Genomic DNA, 25,061 nt, shown 5'->3' on the forward strand with positions numbered 1-25,061 from the left:
CCACTTAATCTAAACCTGGAAATGCAGTGTGCAAGGAGCAATTATGGTGCAAAGCTCTAAAAGTGGAGCAGTTGCCATGGAAACCCATGTATTGCTCCGGTTATATATCTGAGGATTCTGTATAAAGCTCAGTTGTGCGTCACTGTAGTGTTAATAAGACCGGAGCCTCTGCATCCGGTCATTCTAAATGTTTGTCCTGCGGTTTGTGGGTACCTGCATTAAAATGCTTTGGATCTACCATACCGCCCATTATTCACAGTCTGGTCACTCCTAGCCGAGAGCAATCGGTATTGGTTGGTGTTCCAAACTGCGCGATAACAGACGCACCTTGACCATTGGGTACGGTCTCTGCGTCTGTCGGAATACATGTTGGGTTAGACCGTGTAATTGGCAGACTTGTTATTTGGGGACGTCTGCAGCTAGGAGGGGTATTGAATAGTCCTGTCCATCTGCATTCCACACATTTCGAGCCATTTATCACCTGACGGGCGTGTTACTCTCCCTCCGGCACTGTAAACATTGTTTGACAATTTTGTCCACATTATTGCAGGTGTTGAAAACAGACATCGTTTTAAACACTTTTAATCTAGATAATTAGGGATTTTATCCCAGAAGAAGGGGATTTCAGAGTAAACTACTCTAACAGTTATTTACTAAGGTGAATTCACGGGGAATTTAACTTAATTGGAAACCTTCTCAATGACACCAATTCGACTACTTTGGCCTTTAATTTGAAATTCACTTTGAATGCTTACGTTGGTGAATAACCGGTATATAATCTGTCACTCTGGTAATGGGGTACGATTTCTTTATTTTAACCTGTTAATGACCAATAAGTCTTTCCTAAGTAAATGATTTTTCCAGATCCCGCAAAACGGACCCAAACTCCAGCTGAAATAGTAGATGTATAAACCCTTACAGAGCTATTTGCTAAAGAGGGGATTGTTGGGAATTCAAAGATTTAAAAAAAAGTCAAATTGCCGTGACGGCAATGCCAGACTAGTTCTCAGGAACCCAGGGTAGATATCTCTCAGGCCTGTAGGAGGTGCTTTTTAATTTTTCTGTAAACTTTCTGAGCCAATTGTTCTGCTAAAAAAACAACACATTTGCTTTAGAACTAAATGGCAAGCGGTTAAAAAATCGACATATTTTGGATTCCGATGGATAAAGAAAATGCTTCTACAGATAGTTTTTGGAGGCCATCCAAAAGCTGAGACAGACGATATCTTCATCTTTTTGCATGTAAAATAAAAATGAAATTCTTGGCTAAATATAGACTGTTTCTTAGGACAGGCAGACTCTGCATTGAAAGAGAATCTCAGTAAATTGTTTGATTTTACAGTAAGCCAATCCAAGCTTTGAAATCTAATAAACCGGATTTCTCAATGACGAGACCACGATGGGGCAACATTTTTCATTTCTCGTTAAAGGCAGCTAATAGGGAGCGGGTCTTAATGATCTATGCCAGGGGTAGGCAACCTACGGCACTAGTGCCATGCACGGCACTCGAGGTGTCTTTGCACGGCACTCAAGGCTGCTAGAGCCAAACAGGCTCTGTCCTATCAGGAGTCCCAGTAAAACTTCAGATATCTGTTAATACGAAGAGGTGGTGAAGAGCAGTCCTCAATTTATGCATTGCAGCACATATGGAACTTGTAAATAGGAATCCACACTGTAGCAGAGCAGCCTGCAGTTGCTGTTGCAGCTCCTATACTTGAGCTATACCTGGCCGGCATGGTCCCCACTGGAACCCAGGGAAGCCACCCACACTGCTAGATTTACACAGAAATGCAGAATAACACTCCCCTCATACAAATAATATAAGCAGCCCCCACACACTACCAAACACACAATGTGACCTATCCATCCACACACAATTCCATAAGCAGCCCTCATACACAGCCCACATTCATATGTATCATACAAGATACCATAAACTTCTAATGAACATATACAATATAATAGCTCATATACGCACAAATACAACGATACAAAGCAAATTCAGTATAAATAACACAAGCAGAATACGGCAGCATACACACCTCAATTTAAAAAAAATAGGATCGCCACGCAACGTCACAATCCTATATCGGCACAGCGCTGCTAAAAGGTTGCCTACCCCTGATCTATGCAGAGCTGGTGATTTAATCAATGAGCAGAAATGTAACTGAGGATTGTAATGGGAGATACTGGGAATTTGGCTAAAAATTTGGGGTTGGATAAAAAAACTGATTTTTTTACACAGATAAAAAAAGGTTCCTTATATCACAGAAGCCATGTTGGCTGGCTTAGGTTGGTGTGAGTTGTATAAATCTGCTTATTTTGGAGTCATGTTATAAATCTACTTTAATATTGCAATACCCCTGTCCCCACCCCAGACTTCCTGCTTTTCTCTCTAAATATGCTGTATGTAATACTAAGGGTGCCGGTATATTGCCATTGTAGAACTCGAACTCCCATAACGCTCAGTGTATATCCAGCCTGGGTGGGTTCTATGTTCTGGTTTCGATATTAATGGTTCTTGTTTATTGCAGGTGGGAGGAAGAACTGGCCAAGAGGAGAAGTCTGGAATCCATGGTGGAGTCTTTACAGGAGGTAAAATAAACCATTAAACCCGGAATCTGAGCTTTATATTATTGCAATAGAATAGTTTTTTTTCTGGCTTTTACCCCCTACATACCCTTTATGCTGCCATGGACTTCAGCTCCAGAAACCTGGTCCATGGGAAATATAGTCCTCAACTACTTCCGGCCAAAGTTAGTGAAGCCATGCAGGACCCACGCATGTCGCCCTCATCGGCCCTGCTGGAGATTCCGTAACTTGCATTTAGGGCAGGGTGGAAGTGCACACCTAGAGGGGCTGCGGGGGTAAGTGTGTTTTTATATTTACCTCCGCAGGACTACCCACATGTTAAAGTGTTTGAGTAGCATTTATTGGGGTGAAGGAACGAGGTAACCTCGCGGTCTGCTGTGTCAGTTCTTCCTACCGTCATTAGTCTTGCTGGACACAGCGTGACAGATCAGCAGCGCTGGGCGGCCATGTTTAGTTTATATTAGTTACATGTTTCAATTAACCCTTTCTTGTCTTTTTTCCATCAGGAAGCGCAAGAAGCGTATAACGTGCACGATGAACTGAACGAGACCATCGCGAGGTTGAAATCCGAGCTGGTTGTCTTTAAGGGTCTGATGAGTGATGTAAGTAGCGACTTTGGCTCTCCCACCCCTCCTAATCACAGGCAAATGTTTTAACCTACACCGCTTCATTCATTAGAGATACTCGGCACCGATATGTGATGTTGCTGCATTGGCAGCATCCCAGGAGCAGATAGCCAGTCACCCTGCTTCTCCACCAGCAGACCCGGCTTTTTAATGCACTGTTTGTCCCCTTTATAAGGCTGAATCCCAACCAGCTTGTGTGTTGGAATGCCATGGTTTAATAGCGGCGTTTGGGGGGCCGTAACCTTGTTTGCTATGGGGGGTTTAATCCTGTGTTCTGAGGGGTGGACCATTGCTCCGTGTGTTCCAGGTAATCTAACTGATGGTACATGCATGAGTTTCTGACTGCATGTCTCGCTATAGAGCAAACCAAGGTTGAGACTGGAGAGGATGAGAAATCCGCTGTTTGCGGGCACAGATGGAAGAATTTTAGATTTTAAAACGGTTAACCCTTTCCCTGCATTTCAAAACACTCCTGGCAGTGTTATACATAATAGGATTGCCCTACAGAGCAAGGAGAATGTAAATCAGACCTTATGTGATGATGGTGCGATTAGCATCGTAAAGGTATGCAGGAAGTATTGGCTGTCACTGAACGCAATAGATAATCTACCAGTTGGCTATTGGAAGTTTCCGCTGGCACCTGGATGGCCGAGGGAAAAAATAATTGCCCATATTTTGTGTTTAACAAAGCTGAAATAGCACCATGTTCATTCCAAACACGATATTCAATCGCAGCACTAAGATTAGAGGCGCTCTTCTGACCGCCATTCCATAGGTTATGGTAGTAACACAAGAATGGCTGTCACACTTTGTGTACCTCGCTGCAGGCTCATAGATCTCCTCCTATAGGGGAGGCTGCTTTGGGGGCAACTGGACTTTGCTGCAGCTTTACACAATCCCTTCATCTTGTGTACCTGTCACAAAGTGTCACAGTAACCAAGGGATTTCAGTAATCCTGGCAGTGAAGGGGTTACTGCATGCATTTATTACCAGAATATACTGAGAACAAAATTAATCCCCCGTCCAAAACTGCTGCAAAATGAACCTTCGCTCTGCTCATAAACCATTCTTAACCATCCAATAAGGTCATTTTCCTGGGAATAAACCGCTGTGACTGTTAAATGGCTTTGGGAAGGGCCATGCAGTGCAGTAAATGAAGGGTTATTAAATGGAACCACGAGAAGGAGTTTGATAGTGCGGTGTGGTCCCCAGCCTCCAAAAATAGCACAGGGAGAAAACCCTTTAAATGCCAAGACAGTCTGCTTAGGTACCCAGAGGGTTAACGCACTGCTCGGCTGCAATCCCAGGCTCCGGTCCTTACTAGGTAATCCAGAGATTGCAGGGATTCTGGCTTTGGTGACGCTAGCCTCCTCCTTTATATTGTCTGGAAACAAAAGCAAGGCAGGAAATAGAGCTGCATAGCACAATTCACTTTGTGGAAAATCCATTCACAAATCTGGCAGGCACAGGGGCTTATTCACTAAATGTAGAGTTGTGGAGGATTTACAAAATGGCAAAACTGCATAAATTCTCTGACTCCAATTTTCACTCACAATTTGCAATTCCCAGATTAAGTCTCCAACGCTCAGTTTAGTAAATCCCGAGTGTATAGCGGATCCCTCTTTGGAGCAAACTTAATGTCCGATAGATCAGTGGTAGAAAACGTGCTGTTCTCTCGTTCTGGAACTACAAACCCTATGATGCCCAGCACGTCATTTTATTCTGATTCCAGAGCGTCATGGGACTTGTAGCTCTGGGATACCTGCTGTGAATGATCTACAAGTTATTGCAATTAATGTAAATCTGTTCCTGTACACGCCATGTGCCTCATGTAAGCACTGGGCGATGGAGCGCAGGTTTAGTTTATAAGGCGGTTCTGGTCTGTAAATAAATCCAGCGAATGGACACAGTAACAGCAGTATTCTGAGTACGGCAGGGAGTTGGCCAAAAATGTAACGGTAGAGTGTGAAGTTAACATTTATTTAAAGTAACAGCCAAGAGTAGACTTTTTTTTTTTTTTTAAATCTAGATTTTGACCTAAAGTGGCAGAATGATTTTTTTTTTTAAGCATTTTCTTATCCTCCTGAAGGACGTCCTTTCTAGTAGCCAGCATGGTTTATAGAGTTAGATTGTCCTTATGGATTGTATTAAAGGGCCCCTCTCCCATTCTGATGAGATGCTGTGTAAACCGTATTGATAATAACCCGATCTGTGCAGAGAGATCCCGGTGTGGGTCTGTGGGGCGGTAAATGTTCTGTATGGAAGGGGGGGGAGGGGGTTGAGGTTTTAGAGCAGCTGGGAACCTAACTCAGAATAGAACAGCAACAAAAATAACGTGTCTTTAAAGCAGGATTATACATTTCCTTCCAAGGATCTATATCTATTTTCTGGTACAAATTAATGGTCCGGTTACCTTGTACAAGGAGGAGGAATTAAAGGGGAAGTATCACAAAAATAAGACCCACATAGTCCGTTTTATCGAATACTTTACAGCTGTAATTTGCTGACCTTTTTATTGTAAAAGATACTGGCGGGGTTTTTTGTTTGAGTCCACATTCTTTAGCGACCGTCGTGACCATTGCACTAGTTCAGCATACATGGTTTTGGATGCCATATCCCGAAGGTAGAAAGTTACCTGCGTGCTAGGGGCCGTGTATTTATGTCCGAGCTGTAGCTTGCACTATAGCATCTCATTTAACAGTCAGATCTTTTTCAGAACGAAACTTCAAATGGAAACTTTGTAATTCTAAAAAAAAAAAAAATAATAATGGTATTTTAAGTTATGTCGAATATCTGAATAATGTTAGTCACTGCAGTAAAGGTCAGTGGACCGCGTTTCCCATGAAGCTCAGAATCATGGCCGCATTATAGGAAATGTAGTCCATACCAGCTGCGGTGCCCTTATTGGTATAGTTTGTTCATTGACTTTATCATGTGTAGAAATGTTCAAATAAAACGACAAAGCGAAAGGTTTGAAGCCATTTTTATTTTTTGTATCTATATCCCGTTAGCAAGAGTTGCTTTGTAATATTTTATGAGCAGTACTTAAGTATTATTATTATTATTAATTTCCTTTAAGAGAGGATAATGTATAAATGTCCCCCGTCCCCCCTCCTGCAGCCAATGTCAGATCTCGACTCAAAGATCCAGGAAAAGGCAATGAAAGTGGATATGGACATCTGCCGGCGGATTGATATCACGGCCAAACTGTGCGATGTGGCACAGCAAAGGAACTCAGAGGATGTGTCCAAGATGTTTCAGGTGATTAGGCTGCTCTGTCTCTTAACTTTCCATTCAGGTGTAGGGAGAGCGAAGGGTACAGGGGAATGCAGAGTCAGGTCTACCTGTGCGTTCCTGTTAATTCTTAGAAGGGTAAAACCTTAACTCCTGTAAGCTATGTGACTCTTCGATGATCCCTCTATCCGTCCTGTTTACTTTTATTCCATAAGGGAATGTTGCTGCCATTTTCTTAACTGAAGAAAGTCCCTGTGATATCAGATGCCTTCTGAAAAGGCATAGCTGAGGCATTTCATGCAAATCAGTTTACTCTTCCCCATAATCCTTTGTTAAGATGAATTTGAGTCCATGCACATTTCTCTGTTTATCAGAGTGACGTTCCTTTGACTTGAATGAGAACTCTGCCTGAAATGTTGTGGTGAATTGTGTAAATGTTGGTGAAATGCCAAAGGGATCATGGGAAAGATCGAATTACGAGCAATAAATGACAAGTTTACACTTTGACATGAAAATGGCCTCCTGAAAGTGCAGTTTTATTAATCAAATGAAAAATACAATAAATAGCCATACATAAAATACATGAATATCCTATCTCTGCATTAAAATCGGTATTCCGACATATGAAAGATTTTCTTTAACACTCTTGGTGACCAATTTCTAGCTCACGTTTACTAGTGAACAATAATTGAAGCAGATGAATGCTCCTGAAAGTCTTGCATATCCCCCCCCCCCCCCCCCGTTCTCTCTATGCCATGTTTAATGGCACATAACCTTTTTTGCTGGGTGTCTCAAGAATTTCATGTCCGTTAAATGGATATTCATATTGTATAAATCATAATAAAAATAATAAAAGAACTGAGACGAAGTGAGACCCAACTGGTTTGGAGATTGCATTCTTGCACAAGCTAACTGCACACGTGACTAAATCTCTGCCCAGACCTGCTACTTCTGTCCTCTGCGAAACGCGTCTGGTCAGCGCCCAGTTCTATTGGTGTAGCCTGCTGTCTATCTTATGCTTTTCCTCTCTAGTTAAAAACCTGCACTTGCTTTGCTGGGTTAGATTGTCCGATTTCTGAATTAGATTAACTCTTGCACGGATTCCATCTTATCAAAATCTGTGCTGGGCCCTCATCTCACTGATTGCATGCTTTTCATTGGCTGGGAATGGCCTAGACATGGCTGCTTGTGGATGTTTAACTTGGCCACATTTTACGCCTGCATTTTTTTTTGCTTGGAAGCCTGCTGTTCTGATAAAGTAGACGACCGCTCGCTCCTTACTCCCATCTAATTGTTGGCTGCTGGCTTGATTGTATTTATTTTTTCTTAAGGTTGGTACGGTTTCTAAAAAGAGAGAGAAGAAGATGACAGTCGAAGATGACGCGTCCGAGCAGGACGGAGATGCTGGCAGGTTCTCTGACGATGAAGTCAGCTGTTCCCTCAACATTACTGATGAGATGAAAAGAATGTTTAACCAGCTGTAAGTGCCCTTTGTTAGAAGTCTATAAATCATGCTGATTGTAGAAATATAGAACCATGTTTTGTGCAGGTCCCATCTGGACCAGGGATTATCTGCACAATTACAAAAAGAAAAGTCCTGCGCTCACTCCTGGGCGGCAACAACGACCATAGTACACAACAGCTCCAATATATAGTAAAAAACAAAGAAAAAAAAGCTACCTGCGCTCTCTCCTTAATCCCGATGTATATTTAAACAAATGGAGGTCCTTTCGTTACTCAAATGGCCACTGGGGGAATTATCTGCACAATGTCTACCGCTAGAGCCCACCGTTCTGACCAGGAAAGGACTTGATGATAACTTAATGATCTTAACTAAAATCCATCCAGAACTCCCCACAATATTTTACAAACCATTTATAATGGAAGTTTTTCTTTTCCTATTAAGAGTTGAGAATTAGACACATGTACTCCTTCTTTCCAGATCTAATTCTAACTGTATGTTTTAAAATAACTTGTACAATAAAGTGTATATACACATAGTTAACCCCCTTGTTGGATCACCCCCATTTCCTGTGGCCCAGTTATCAGGTTGTCTCTGGGAAGCTGTGATTAGTTTAAGGTCAGACTTTTCCAGGGACGGGAAATGATCTCAGGAAATATCTGGTTTGTCAGCCAAGTCTGAATGGAGTCTCCGGGGATGGGGTTTTGGGGGCTGTCGGAGCAGGAGGAGCGTGTTTAAAAGATGCTGACTCTGACATAACGTCCTAAATTAGCCTATTCGTGCCAGCATGCGGATCTGTGTTATTTCTTAACGGATGAGGCAAGCTGGCCAAAACAAACTCAAATCATTTAGAACGCATTCTTTGCTTGTGACTGGCTGAGAAGGGATTTAACCCGCAAAGTGCTGATCAAAGGGGGTCTTAAAAAGCTGCTGGGTGAATAACGTTAACTATTCTTCTGCAAACTCATATCCATACTGCAAAACCCTAAAAGATTTACACTTCTAAAAAGATGGACAATACATTGATACATTGATACATTGTTAAACACAGATCCGCACTTCAGTCAAACCATAAGTCTTGCTTTTCCCACAGAAATCTCCAATTTGCGCTCATGTTACTACTGCAAGGGATTCTGGGTGGGCATATGCAAATTAGTTCAACAAAGAATCCTCGTTATTCCCTTTTCAACATGAATTCCTTTTGACATTTTGGTTGCTGTATACAACAGCTTTGAGATCTAGATATGAGTGGTTTCAGGCACATAGATCTATAAATATGTTTGTTTGTATTCTAAAAGTACAAATTTAATTTTAAGCGGTCGCCACAATCTCTCCAGTTGCATTGTATCCTCTGCAGTCCATGTATAGAGTTAAACATTTCTTCGCTTTGTAACTTCCTACAAGACCCTCAATCTGCCCACTCATTGTACAGCGCTGTGGCATATGTTGGCGTGAACATTTTAACTTAAACTCTTATGTCAGGCTGTGCAGCTTTCTAATTCCCAGACAGGCAGTGTAGACCCAGCCTTGAGGTTGTACAACCAGCACCTCTAGATGTTAAACTATACGGATCCCATGAGTCTCTTCCAGACAAGAACAGGTGTCTGGCTAAGCAGGATGTTGTGATTTTACAGACGGGGAGACCCAGTATTTGCATGATCTTTAGAAGGGTTCTAGAACGAAGGCCCAGATGTCATTGGGCTACAACTCCCATAATAGTGAGTTGTCACATGCATATCTTAATTTATATAGTGCCTGCAAATTCCATAGTGCTGTACAATGGGAGGCATACTCTAGCACCCCTGGTTTTTAAAATAAAGCAAATATTGCTCTCTGTACTGTACGATCCGGGTTCGATTTCTGCTAGTACTACTAGTGGGGTAGGTACCATGTTTGTGGTAAAGGAATCCCCATGGCACCCACTGTCCGGACACACAGCCAGACAGGTCCCCGTGGCGCCCACTGTCCGGACACACGGCCACACAGGTCCCCGTGGCGCCCACTGTCCGGACACACAGCCACACAGGTCCCCGTGGCGCCCACTGTCCGGACACACGGCCACACAGGTCCCCGTGGCGCCCACTGTCCGGACACACAGCCAGACAGGTCCCCGTGGCGCCCACTGTCCGGACACACGGCCACACAGGTCCCCGTGGCGCCCACTGTCCGGACACACAGCCACACAGGTCCCCGTGGCGCCCACTGTCCGGACACACAGCCACACAGGTCCCCGTGGCGCCCACTGTCCGGACACAGCCACACAGGTCCCCGTGGCGCCCACTGTCCGGACACAGCCACACAGGTACTCGTGGCACCCACTGTCCGGACACATTTGTGGAAGCCTGGTTTGAAGTATGATCATGCAATACAGTTCCCCATTTTGAAAACTTCTGTTCTGGCGCCATCTTGAGGACTCAAACAGAACTTGCAGCTCCACATGTGAATAGTCCCTTATAAATGTGATCTGGAATATAGCGTTTTGGAGAATCTATAATTTAATCTTTGTAGAATTACCATTTATTAAAACCAGTGAAAGCAGATTATTGATTCCAGCGTTTTATAGCAAAGCCGTCAGATTTGTGTTAATCCCCGTGTAGTTCCATTACTCCCTCTGTGACTACCTTCACAAGGTCCCAGATAAAATTGTTCTCATTTTTTATTTTTTTTCCCAACAGGCGGGAGACGTATGACTTTGATGATGACTGCGATAGTCTAACGTGGGAAGAAAATGAAGACACTCTGCTCCTTTGGGAAGACTTCACAAACTGTAACCCACCAGCAGATGTTCAGGGAGGAGGAGGAGGAGGAGGAGAGGTAAGGTTGGGGTCTTTCTGTCAGGGACTTCAGAAACCACTTTTGTTCTCAGAGAATAATTTATAATTTCCTTTTTTTTTATCAGCAGCAGGAGGAAACATTGGGGAATTTGATTCAGGAAACGGAGACCTTTCTAAAAACACGAGATAAAGAATATCAGGAAACAATAGACCAGATCGAGGTGAGATACTGCTCTCTTTGGCTAATTTCCACCCATCCGAGGACCACAGAGGAACTCAAAATATGAATTGCTTTATGATCTTTCCACTGATCACTAGCCTGGATTTTTTTCATTTTTTTTAATCCACTACAATTCAAACTAGCCAAGCTGTAACAGGTTTATATTTTCAAAATTGTGTCCTAAAGTTTGTGATTTTAGTTTCAAATTCACAGTTTATTGAATAAATAAATCGCATTGTCTGAAAGCTTTAAAAAAAAAAAAACAAACAAACAAAAAAAAAAACTCTGTGATAATTACTGTTGTCGCTGTGGCTTTCCCAGACCAGATTCTATAAATATTCATATGATAAATATCAAATTGATGTCATGGGCGAGGAGTCCGACTCCTAAGGTGTGAGAACTATTTTAGGTAATTCTGGCAGGATAATGGGGAGTGTACCGTCTCCCAGCAGATTTTATCAACCTTTTTTTGTGAATAATTGTTCCTTTTTTTTTTTTTTTTTTCTCAAAAGCTGGAACTGGCGACTGCCAAAAGCGACATGAACCGCCATCTACACGAGTACATGGAAATGTGCAGCATGAAAAGAGGCCTCGACGTCCAGATGGAAACCTGTCGGCGACTGATAAAAGGATCTGCGGGGTCAGCGGGCAGGTGGGTAACAGATGCACTTGTACCCACTCTTACCAACATCATGTAGGCACCACTGAATCCTGCCCTGGAATAGAGGATAGCTAGACCGCATAGATCAGTCTCTTCCCCGCCAGGCCTGGGCTCCTTTTTAGATTTCATTTGTGGAGTAATTTCAAAATTCCAAATCAAGCTTTCATTTATTTCCCTGGGGTTCTCATTTAGCATTCGGAATTATTTAACACCGAATGCAACGACTGCCTGGAGACTCCAAACACTATAACCACTTCAATGAGATTAAACTGTTGGTGTCCCGCTCCGGCGTTCTAGGAAAGGACGCGGCCTTGATGGGTTTTGAGAAATCAGACTGTCCCTAACATGCCCTGTTGTGATACAGTGCTAATTTAACAGATAATGGGTTTTAGGGTTTGTTTGTTATGTAATCAAGGTAATTTTTTTTTTTTTTTTTTTTAAATGCAGAAATTCTCCATCCACGAGTTCTGTATCCAGCAGCGACTCAGGAAATTCTGACGAAATTCCGGATGAGTTTGAGAAAGATGGAGACGGAGACAGCATAATAAGCTGATCTGTGCGACATTCCTGGACTACATAAACTGTATGATAAACATTCATGAATGAAATACAAACTTTGGAGTCCATTCAGAGAAATTCCCGAAGAGAGACATCAACCCAAAAACACCCCCCAGCTTTCCCTCCAACTGGTGCTGTAAATGTCTATTCTTCTATGGGGAAAATATGTAAATAGAATTCTTTACAGAAAAGAAAACAAAATGTGCTGTTTTTAGCTCTGCCCTTCCCACAGCTGAATTTTTTTTCTTGTCTTTAAATTGCTTAGAAAACGAGTGAAATAAACCCGGACAGGCGTTCTAGGTTTTATGATCACAGCAGACCTGTGATTGCTGCTAATCACGCTGCAAACTGCAGGCAGGTTCTAAGCGGAACATTGAGACTTTGCAAAGAACTTCCAGGAGCTGCTGCTACAGCCAGCAGTCCAAGGTGTGATTAGGAGAAATGTTCAGTTCTTCCATCGACCAAAAACTTTTTATTTATTTTTTAAAATATGAACTAAAATTTGGGGCTTCTTAAATATAAACTGCGTAGCCCATAAGTGTTTAATTATCTGTAAAATTCTGTGTTCAGAAAGTTCCAATATTCTGTTGTGTTGCACAAATGTGTACACAATGTGCAAAATTGTTGTCTTGATGGTCCTGCGACAGGAAACGAAGGCTGCTGTGATCACACATACTTGTGGTGTCCATCGCTGCTATATAACGTGGGGGGGCAGAGCAATAAAAGCACGGTGTAGGTTTACTATGCAAATCGCTTGCCTTATACAAAAGGAATGTTTGCTCCCCACTGTGTTCTCCCTTCCTTGAAGGGGGATGCTAAGAATTGGAAGTGTTACATGTACACAGGCACTAGATCCTGGAAAACTGTTTATACTGCAGTGACCAGACGCCACCTCTAGGGAGGCGCTGTAGAAAAGTGGCGCATAGTTCTATAAGTCGAATGTGTCTGATACCATTTGGGTTCCGTGTTAATGTCACTAATGGTTCTACTTGCAACACTTTCTAATTCCTTCCTTGGTGTCTGCATTTGCCATCGCGAGGCGGCAGAACACACTGAGGAAACCTCCAGCAGTGAGAAGAGTTTTGTATTTTCAGTTTACCCTGCGTGTCATGGCACAGGCCCCATATCCATCTTTGTAATTTTTTGCAATTATCGCATCTGTATCACTGTCGAGTGCTCTTACCGCTGTATCTGGTACTGGGCCGCAGTGTAGCGCCAGACTGGCAGCCTGAAGTTTATCAGTAGCAGCTGATGGTAGGCACCATAGTAATGTCTGACAACTGATGCCAGTCTTTGTAGAGACATAATGGTACGTCATGGCTATAATTACTCACGCAGGGTGTGTAGTGATCCATCAGTTGCTACTTGTTTATCTGCGTTACCCCTGAAGCAGTGATTATTCATTTCGACTTGCTGTGATTCCTAAAGAGTTTTAATTGCTGGCGTATTGTCCCACCGTGATGGGAGCAAACATCCCCCCCATCACCTAAGGGCAGGGAGTAACTGCTCGTACAGTACTGCAGCAGTCCAGCCGAAAACGCTATTACTATGGAGGCTTAGTCACTAAATGTTGACAAAGTTTCCAAACTGAGATCAAAATGGAAGATTGGAAAGGGGGAAAAAAAATAATCAATTTTCTCTTCTCCTGCAGTACTGGTTTCGAAGCTCTTTATGATATTACAGCAGTTCATCAACTTTACAATTTCACAACCACTGCCCAGCGGCTCGCCGTTTAATCTAAATCCAGGCACAAGACAAGCGCAGGAGATAACCGGCTTCTGGGTATTAGTGGGGAGCTGGGTGATGTCTACTTTTATTGGTTAAAATTTAAAGCCATTTATGTATATAAAGAACTATGATTAGATTGTTATTTTATCCTACCTTGGTGGCCTTGTAATATTATTAGATCCAATTTCTACTCTGACTTTTTATTTTTTGTTTGCTAAACGAGCTTTCCACAAAAGGAGTTTGCATTTTCTTACCGTTTAGTTGCTTTTTGCATGGATTGAAGGATGTGAATCTTGCCACCGTGATAATGTTTCACAGGGAGAGTAAGACACGTTCTAACCAGAGAAGTGAAGCAGTTGCCGTGGAAACGTGTGGATTGCTACTTTTTTATAATTCTCCTCCATTGACTGATATTACATGATCACTTAAGATATCAAAATTACCAAACCTTTAACTCTGACAGTTGGGGGGTTTGATTTTATAGCCCCCCCGATGCTCAGAGCTGCTTAATATCGCTGAATTGCTGGTCAATTTGAAAAATGCTGCAGATTGGTTTGCTTTTTTTTTCTTAGCAAGACCTGTAAATACGTTCTTTTGTATTTTATACTCTAAAATGAAGTGTCATATTGATACTTTACACTATTAACTGCTTTTTCTTTTCTTGTACATTTTTATATGGGGGGGGAAGGGGGGACAATTTGACTATTGTAAAATATTGAATGTGGGCGGACTGTTTAACGGTCCAGGATTTTTTTTGGGTGATGTGATCTGGCGTCCATCAAACTGCGCAGATGGTATGCAGTATTCTGTGATTTGGGCTTCCCAGAGATGAAGAATAATAGGCCACTATCATTGTAGTGAAATCCATTTAGGGGTTACCGCGTATTTAAAAAGGGGACACCTAAAATGAAAAGTTATTGGGTTCAGGCAAGACCATAGGTTTTATGATTTGCTATGATAAAAGGTTATTCGCTAAACCAGGAAACGATCAGGGAATTGCAATTCAGGCCAAAATGTCATAACTGGGAACGCTATTTTAGTACCGTCTCCAATCCTTGGTTTAATTAAGAAATCCTGTTAAAGTTGACTTCTCCCAATTAAGTGTTCGGATCCTGCAATGCCAGGTTAGGTCTGAGATGTATTTTCTGCCATTTGCAACAAGGGGTCCTGAATATGCAGACCTGTATAGTGGAACTAGCAGTGGTTCGGGTTGTAGGTTTAAAACGTGCAAATAAAAAGGTCCGCATTGTGAAGCTTTAAAAAAAAAAAAAAAAAAAAATGACCACCACCCCAATATTTGGGGCCCCTGCACCATGTGTTACTGCTGCTCTGGTTAAATTCACACGTTCGTGACTAGCCCTGTGATATTAAGTTATCCACTAAACTGAGAATTCAAGGAGAATCCAAACTTAAGGTCAAAACAGTAATTCTCTCATTCAGCTCAGCTACTCTGGCTTTAAGTGTGAAATTCTCTCAATTTAGTGAATAACCCTCAATTTCAGCTGAAAAATAGCTTACTTATCCAACTTTCCCAAATTGGCGATTGTGACCTAATGTACTGAATTCCCAGCATTCCACAGGTTTGAACAATTCTGGCTTTTATGTTAGGTGGTGCAGTCCCTTTTAACAGTTGATGGTCACGCTGTTAAAGGGATACTTTAGTGCCAACAATACAAAGCTGTATTCCTGGCACTACCGATCCCTCTGCCTCCCCTTCCTAGCCAGTAAATAAAAGGGACAAAAAACACTTTACTTACCTGATCCCAGCGCCAATGCCAGTCGGCCCTGGGCTGAAGCTCCGCCCCTTCAGCGTCCCACGACGAGCGGGGTCTAATGTGCATGTCTAATCCGCACATTAGACCTCCCCATATGGAAAGCATTGAATCAATGCTTTCCTATGGGGAAAATAAATTTGACGCTGGAGTTCCTCATGCAGAGCGTGAGGTCGTCCAGCGTCCGTTACGATTCCCGAAATGCCTCCACTGGTTGTCTGGTAGACGGCCACAGAGGGCAGACTTAGTGCTCCAATATAAACATTGCCGTTCTCTGGAACTACAATGACCCTTGTGCACCTAGTGCTGCAATGTTAAACACAGCACCCAGACAATTGGCTGAAGTAGTCTGGGTGCCTACAGTCTCCCTTTAAAAAAATCATTAGGTCAAAATACTCTATAAAACAGGGGTAACGTTCGGCACTCCAGATGCTGTGGACTACATCTCCCATAATGCTCTTACACCCATAACACTGGCAAAGCATCATGGGTGCTGTAGGTTGCCTACCCCTTCCCTTACGGTATATAGAGACCCTGCTTCTCCAGAGGCAGTCTGTAACGGGGTTTGTACATATGGAAGCGGGAAGCGGAAAGCCTTTGCTTATTGCATGTTTTGAAAAGCCCAAAGATTTCACGTTGCCAGAATTTAGCAACAGAATAGAATTAAGGGGGAGATTTTTTTTTTTATATAAAGAATTGTGTAGTGCAATGTAATCTAACCCCTTGAAAATGGAAACTAGTAAACTATTGTAATCTATTTATAAGATAAATTGTGTATATTCTATTTTTGTGAAATTTTTTTTTTTTTTAAACCAGAGAAACTGTTCAGAGTCACCAAGCGAAATCTGTATCTTTCAGTATTCAATCTAAATGAATAAAACGCGACCTAATGATAAAAGTATAGGAAAATGAGGGCAACGTTCTCATTTATCGTTTACCCACATGGCAGCTGAAAACACTGCTAGGGTTTATTTAGTAAGCAGTGAGTCACACAGCCTGCAGCCGCTAGGCCAAAATAGCCCAAACTCAGCTCACTACCCTCCCAAAATGGGGCTCTTTAAAGCCAGAATTTCCCTAGGTCTGCATTCTGCTCACAGCGTTTAGTTAATAGACCCATTAGTACGAAATCCATAGTTTGTATGCGTCAGGCCGCCAGAAAACACCAGTTGATGCCAAGTATGAAATGTTCAAAGATTCTTATCCAAATGGGCCGCGCATCGAATCTCACACACTGAAAAGAGAGAATTGGGTCTTCAGCCAAACCATTCCAACAGCTGTAAGACGTATAACTCCATTGGAAGTTCTAAAATGATCTATTTTTATACTCTATCGTTGGTACCTACTACGTCCATGGATACATACAGGGTTATCTACTGAACTGAGATTTTAAGAATTCAAAATACATTGAAACTGAATTACAAACTTAATGCAAAACTAGCCAACCTGATAGCAAAGCTAATTTCGCAAAATCCTAACTTTACTGAATAACTGCTAACGGCTCAGATTTACATAACTGGAGTAAGTTCATGGTGTTTGGGTAGAAAACAAACTTTCGAATGTTCTGATTGGATTTGAAATTAGTTTGACACGATTTCCTTTTTCTAAGCAACCTCTAGTGCCACCTGAAAGTTGCAGTGGGTACTGCAAAACCTAAAAGCTTTTTCCAAAATGCAACGTATGGACAATGATGTGAACATTTTTATAGAATCTGAACAACGTGACCATCGTTCCGGCTTTCACAGACCAATTCTTGTAGACTGACACTGGAGATTGTATTTTCTGTAGCTGAAGTAACGCACTGTTATATTAAACTGTCATTTTGTTTTGCCCTTGTAACATGTAATTTGTCTGTCTGTTTAAAATGTTATAGCAGGAGTCTAATGATGCAGCCATGTTATGTTACAGAGAAACTATCACCAAAAAAAATTTCATTTTGTTTTGCACTAAAATAATCCTTCCAGCCTTAAACGGTTTTATTGATCTGCAATTTCTTTAGAATAGGGGGTCATTCACATCACTGGCTTTCCCACAATGCAGCAGGAGATTGCAATTTGCTATAATCTAGCAGTCTTGGTTATGTGATAGAACATACAGGTCTCTCAAAGGTCTCCTAATAAATGCCTGCGTGGGGTAGTGAGAGTCTATTTAAAGTCCTACTTATCGCTCAGTAGAACGTTTTGATATGGTTTTTCAGTAAACTACGAACCGGAGAAGGGAAAAAGCAAAAAAGATCAAATATGAGAATTCTCCTAAATTTTTTTTATTATTTTTATTCTGCTTGTGAATTTGCGAGCTGATCAATTCTGCATTGAGAATAATCTACATATAGTCTATTCTGTTTATACAAGCGATAAATTCCACAGCACTTTATAGTAGGTGGATTGTGTCCATGGCTCAATAAAAGCCACGGTTTGTTTGCAGACTAATGAAGATAAAATAATGATTCAAATTCGCAGATTATAGCAATAAAACTCCTGCTTTATCAGTGGTTTTATTGGTAGCAGTAGCTACATGTGTATACAGACAGAGATAGGGGGAGAGAGTCTGCAAAGCAGTCCTTATGTAGAATTTCACCGTAAAAGTTTCCTAAAACTGCTGTATATTTGGTGACGGTTTCTCTTTAAACATTTATCCATCTGCAAACGAAAATCCTATACAACCAATTTGGGGAGTTCAATGTTTAGCTCCGTGTTGCACTCTATGTACTGGGAGCCATTTTTAAAAGGCTCAGTTAATGTATTTCTTGCAGTAGCAACCCTAACAGATTACCAAAGCAATAACTTTCCAAAACGCTTTGCAATCAGAGGGGGCTTGAAATGCCCCCCCTCACTCACTGTAAAGGTAAATCTGAAACATTCTCTATAAATTCCTACATTGCCGTCTATGATAATGTCTAAAAATCCATGAACATTTGTCTGGCTACAGACAGGTATTCAGGACATAGCACTTAAATAAGAACTGAACTGTTTTTATGTTATTTTATATTTTTTTCCCTTTTACATGTTATTTGTTGGTGTGGGGGAATTATAACTCTTACCAATATTCTGCTCCGACCGTTCCATGTATTTGTATGGACATTGTTTTTTTGTTAACCTCTTGCAACCATTGGACATCCAGACAAGCTGTGATCGTCCCAGTACTGACTGTCCAAATAATAGATTAAAGTGATTGTTTGCCTTGCGAGAGAGGACTGTGACCTGTCGCGGAGCAATGGATTATCGTCCCCTCTGGCAGGAAAAGGGTTAATGGGTTGTGGTACTTTATTTCTGTATTACAAAACAAACCATAAAATAAAAAATATAAACTTTAAATAAATGCCAAACTTCTGGAACATTGCTGTATTCTGTGTGTTATTTTGATTCTGTGTCAGCCATTTATTTTATAAACTCCGATATCAGTATCTGCCAATAGTATGGGAATGAATCCAATCAGGTCTTACTGAACACAAGCGTTCTGTTAGCCGACAGACTACGTGACACCTTCTCCAACTTGGCTATAGTTACAGCTTAGAGTTGTAAGGAATTCATATGATAATGTCCCTTTATCGTCAACAAAACAACTTTAAGCTTTGCATAGGGTCGGAGCCCTGAGAGGATCCGCGCAACAAGCAGCACATTCTACCGGACCCGGGGGCAGGGATGAAAATCGAGCCATCACAATAGCACACCACCCTCGATACAGGCCGGAGTACGGGAGCCATAAGGATAATACACACCCCGAACTTAGGCCTAGAATCAGGGTTTTGGAACACACATACTTTGTTAATCTAGTTACTTGTTAACCAATAATTAACATTGACTCCAGATGACCGGACGTTAAACGGTGCCATACACGGCTAGCACATGTTACTTATTCCATCCAATATTGATGTTGCATGTCACTGCTGTACTGTACATAACCGCACTGCGCATATATGCACGACTAAATATTGTCTGTATGCCTAGTCATGTCAATGCTAAATAAAGAATAAAAAAACAACAACAACTTAAGCTTAATGAAGTAGTGTGTATATATATATATAATTATGTTAAATCGCTTAACGTTCAATTTCAAGAGCAGGAGATAAAAACTTCTACTCCAAGTGAACATCTGATTGAAAATGAAACATTGTATTCATGCAGGCTGTGTCAGTCACAGCCAGGGGAGGTGTGGCTAGAGCTGCTTAAACAAAAACAAGTGATTTTAACCCCTAAATGGTAGAGAATGGAGCAGTGAAACTACAGGGGACCAACCTATAGGACAAAACCTGCTATGAACTCTCTAGATCCAGGGGAAAGTACCAGCCCCTTAATTTAATAAATTATGTGAAGTTTGCGCCCTGGCTATCTGCTATTAGAGAGAATAAACTCCATTAATACACACATACAGTCTGCTAGGGGTCCTGCCTCAGCTTTTTCTTTGTATTGACAGAACATGAAAACGCTGCCCTTTATATATTTTTACCTGATCTCACGTGAGTCTAGCAGGACAGACACTGGCTGATCCTGGGGATGTCCTGCGACTATGGTCTAATGGCCGGATACAGTAACCTTCCTTGCTAGCCACACACTTTGATAAATCTCCCCACCTGTGTCTGCACTGCTAAAACCATCGCTAAGCTCAGAGTCTAATAGAAATATACCCCAAGGGAGAACATTTAGAAACATAGAATGTGACAGAACCATTCGGCCCATCTAGTCTGCCCAATTTTCGAAATACTTTCATTAGTCCCTAGCCTTATCTTATAGTTAGGATAGCCTTATGCCTATCCCACGCATGCTTAAACTCCTTCACTGTGTTAACCTCTACCACTTCAGCTGGATGGCTATTCCATGCATCCACTACCCTCTCAGTAAAGTAATACTTCTTGGTATTATTTTTAAACCTTTGCCCCTCTAATTTAAGACTGTCCTCTTGTTGTGGTAGTTTTTCTTCTTTTACATATGGTCTCCTCCTTTACTGTGTGTATTCCCTTTATGTATTTAAATGTTTCTATCATATCCCCCCCTGTCTCGTCTTTCCTCCAAGCTATACATGTTAAGATCCTTTAACCTTTCCTGGTAAATTTTATCCTGCAATCCATGAACCAGTTTAGTAGCCCTTCTCTGAACTCTCTCTAAGATATCAATATCCTTCTGGAGATACGGTCTCCAGTACTGTGTACAATATTCCAAGTGAGGTCTCACCAGTGCTCTGTACAATGGCATGTTCCCAGGGGTCAAGTCCTGGGGAATAAAGTGTGGTAACTCTCCCAAGATTCCCTCCCCCCCCCCCAAAAAAAAATTAATAAAATACACTCGTGTATTCGTGTATATGCACACACAGAGACACACACTCACACACTCACACACTCACACACTCACACACTCACACACTCACACACTCACACACTCACACACTCACACACTCACACACTCACACACTCACACACAGAAATTGTTTGTTTTTTAACTAAAAAATGTCCACCCAGCCTCCTTACCTGGAGAGCTGACGTGGATGTGTTCCTGGGGTCCAGTGGGGCAGGCGTCTGTCTCCATATCACACGCGGCGAGGGAGCTGTGTTCTCCCTGCTCCCTCTCGCCGCGCAGGCTGTCTGCTGATGCTGGGAGCCAGAATATGATGTAATATTCCAGCTCCCTCGCCGCGTGTGACAGAGAGAGACGCCCGCCGGGTGTGGGGGGGGGGTTTAGCAGGTGGCCATTAGGCCACCTCTTGGGCCCCCCCATGACAGGGGGAACACGGGGGGCATTTGGGAGCGGCATGAGTCCTGCAGCAACAGCGGGAACGGCGTTCCTGCTCAAAAGAAAGTGCAGGAACGCCGTTCCCACGCGTTCCTGCAGGACTCGAGCCCTGCATGTTCCCTCTTTTTACTGCTAATACCTCTGCCTATACAACCAAGCGTTCTGCTAGTATTTCCTGCTGCTCTATTACATTGTCTGCCTACCTATAAGTCATCAGAAATAATCACCCCTAAATCCCTTTCCTCAGATGTTGAGGTTAGGACTCTATCAAATATTCTGTACTCTGCCATTGGGTTTTTATGTCCAAGATGCATTCTCTTGCACTTATCCACATTAAATGTCAGTTGCCACAAGTCTGACCATTTTTCTAGTTTACCTAAATCATTTGCCATTTGGCTTATCCCTCCTGGAACATCAACCCTGTTACATATCTTAGTATCATCCGCAAAAAGACACACCTTACCATCAAGACCTTCTGCAATATCACTAATAAAAATATTGATTGATTATAAGAGAATGGGTCCAAGTACAGATCCCTGAGGTGCCCCACTTTGAATATACTCCATTGACTACAACCCTCTGTTGCCTGTCACTCAGCCACTGCCTTACCCATTCAACAATATTGGAATCCAAACTTAAAGATTGCAGTTTATTGATAAGCCTTCTATGTGCAACAGTGTCAAAATCCTTACTGAAATCTAGGTAAGCAATGTCTACTGCACCACCCTGATCTATAATTTTAGTTACCCAATAAAAAAAAAATCAATAAGATTAGTTTGGCAGGATCTCCCTGAAGTAAACCCATGTTGTCTCTGATCTTGAAATCCATGTGTTTTTAGATGTTCAACAATCCTATCCTTTAACATGGTTTCCATCACTTTCCCCACTACTGAAGTTAGGCTTACTGGCCTATAGCTGCCCGACTCCTCCCTATTACCTTTCTTGTGAATGGGCACAACATTCGCTAACTTCCAATTTTCTTGGACTACTCCCATTAATGATTGGTTGAATCTACATACCTTCCTTCTTTTGTTTTTAATCTAACCAATCCTTGTTTTACTTTTCTTTTCCTTTTTATGTATCTAAAAAAAATGTTTTGCCCTCCCCCCTTTTTTTTCCTTTTAACTGACTGGGCTATTTTCTCTTCTGTGTTTGATTTGGAAGCTCTTACAACTTGCTTAGCCTCTTTCTGTCTAATCTTATAGATCATTCTGTCTTCCTCACTCTGGGTTTTTTTATTTTTTAATTACTAAATGCTAACTTTTTGTTTTTTACTATTTTGGCCACATCTGCGGAGTACCACGGTGGTTTCTTGAATTTTTTTGCTTTTACTGACAAGCCTAATGCAATTTTCTGTTGCCTTCAGCAGTGCAACTTTTAAATAATCCCATTTCTCATGGTCTCGATTTAAATTGCTCCAGTCTGATAATGACTCCTTTACACATATTCTAATTTTAGAAAAGTCTGTTTTTCTAAAGTCTAAAACTTTAGTTTTTGTGTGGTGTGACTCAGTCCCTGCTCTTATATTAGACCACACTGAATCAAGCCGTCACATTTAGCTTTATTTCAGATTCCAAAATCTAAATCCTCCAGTACATTTTCTGCAAGATCTAAAATCATAGACCACTATCCAGTAATGATATCCGTTATATGCAGACCCCTCATTGATAAATATTAAGACATAACGTTCTGGTTCTTACCTGGGAACGGTCTCTTGCTTATTATTATTATTATACAGGCGATTGACAAAATATACAATTTACTGGTTATCACATTCCCTCCACCACCTTATGTGCCTAGTGGAACCAGGACCTCTCTGTACAGAGCTTTCACAGTGGTGTGGGCTTTCACTTGTTGGCAGAGTGCACTCAGCGGACGCTCGGCCAGCGGGCCAGGCCTGCATAGAGCTTAGCTCAGTGGAACCGAATGTATTTTTAGCAGGTTCACAAGGGTTTGACTTCTTCACCTGAGAGGGTGCCAGGACATGCTGTGATTATGGTGCTTTGAGTATCCCTTTAAAAAAAAGGTAATGTATTAAATCACTTATCAGGGAGTGGAACTATACGCCATGTACAGAGTTTAGTGCCTATTTAGGGCCTGGCTTGAAGCATAGGAGATTTTTTGATCCCCGATATCAGGCTCTAATGCTCAATTTATTCCCCAGTAACTATATAAGGCACTTTACACATTAATTATATACAAGTGATATAGCCTTCAATATTATTTCACTACCATTATATAGAACTCATAGCCCATGACATCATTGGGTCACGATCACATGACCACGGCACAACATTGCATTTTAAATCTACCCATAAGAGAGCAGATTCCAGGTATATATCAGTTATAATATATCAGTGATTATATATCAGTGACTTATAATATATCAGTTAGTTATTATTTAATGCAGTTATAATATATCAGTTAATTATATAATATCAGTTATAATATATCAGTTAGTTATTATTTAATGCAGTTATAATATATCAGTTAATTATATAATATCAGTTATAATATATCAGTTAGTTATTATTTAATGCAGTTATAATATATCAGTTAGTTATTATATAATGCAGTTATAATATATCAGTTAGTTATTATATAATGCAGTTATAATATATCAGTTATTATATAATGCAGTTATAATATATCAGTTATTATATAATGCAGTTATAATATATCAGTTAGTTATATAATATCAGTTATTATTTAATGCAGTTATAATATATCAGTTAGTTATTATATAATGCAGTTATAATATATCAGTTATTATATAATGCAGTTATAATATATCAGTTATATAATATCAGTTATTATTTAATGCAGTTATAATATATCAGTTATTATATAATGCAGTTATAATATATCAGTTAGTTATATAATATCAGTGATTATTATTTAATGCAGTTATAATATATCAGTTAGTTATTATATAATGCAGTTATAATATATCAGTTATTATATAATGCAGTTATAATATATCAGTTAGTTATATAATATCAGTTATTATTTAATGCAGTTATAATATATCAGTTAGTTATTATATAATGCAGTTATAATATATCAGTTATTATATAATGCAGTTATAATATATCAGTTAGTTATATAATATCAGTGATTATTATTTAATGCAGTTATAATATATCAGTGATTAGAGAAGGCAGGGCAATCTAATAGTCTCACCACGTGCTGAGTTAACCCCGCCTATTTTATGACGTCTTCGGACTGGCTGCATTCTTAGAGGCGTCTCCCACAACACACACTGATTGGACAGAATATCTCCACGCTGCGCCATGATTGGACAGTTTACTACCATCCCCTGCCACGCCCTCGGCCGGACCATTCCCGCAGGGTACAGATGATACAATGTATATTTTATATAAATAGCGGATTTTATGCCGTTACTATGACAACCCCTTCACTATATCCGCAGACAGACAGAGAGAGAGAACGGCGAAACCGCGACGGAACCTTAAACCCGACTATTAAAGTACCCCCCCCCGGCACGGGAATGGTACAGTCCGACCATTTATTTCTAGTTCAACGAGAGAAGGATGAAAGGAGCTCCCTGATTGGCTGCAATATTACAGGAGCTGTCACCATATACATTGTAACAAGAAAAATAATAATTCTATATCTACACACACACACTGCAACAATATTATACACACTGCTCCTATACTACCCCCAATATTCCATTCTATACACACACTG

The 25,061-nt window shown here is 41.1% G+C and overlaps 1 protein-coding gene across 2 annotated transcripts in view; it reads left to right on the forward strand.

Annotated features, from left to right (window-relative positions):
- IFFO2 (intermediate filament family orphan 2) overlaps window positions 1-13,254 on the forward strand; it is a 44,603-nt gene extending 31,349 nt beyond the window's left edge. The window contains exons 2-9 of one of the 2 annotated variants that reach the window (XM_063435781.1): window positions 2,535-2,595; window positions 3,099-3,194; window positions 6,339-6,479; window positions 7,784-7,932; window positions 10,590-10,714; window positions 10,812-10,909; window positions 11,421-11,560; window positions 12,017-13,254. In XM_063435781.1, coding sequence (XP_063291851.1) covers window positions 2,535-2,595; window positions 3,099-3,194; window positions 6,339-6,479; window positions 7,784-7,932; window positions 10,590-10,714; window positions 10,812-10,909; window positions 11,421-11,560; window positions 12,017-12,122 — 916 coding nt within the window. In that variant the 3' untranslated portion in view covers window positions 12,123-13,254. The remainder of the gene's footprint in view (window positions 1-2,534; window positions 2,596-3,098; window positions 3,195-6,338; window positions 6,480-7,783; window positions 7,933-10,589; window positions 10,715-10,811; window positions 10,910-11,420; window positions 11,561-12,016) is intronic. The other variant, XM_063435780.1, reaches the window with a different exon arrangement.
- The last annotated feature ends 11,807 nt before the right edge of the window (window positions 13,255-25,061 follow it).

This window comes from Pelobates fuscus, chromosome 11 (genome assembly GCF_036172605.1).
Source record: "Pelobates fuscus isolate aPelFus1 chromosome 11, aPelFus1.pri, whole genome shotgun sequence".
NCBI lineage: Eukaryota > Metazoa > Chordata > Amphibia > Anura > Pelobatidae > Pelobates > Pelobates fuscus.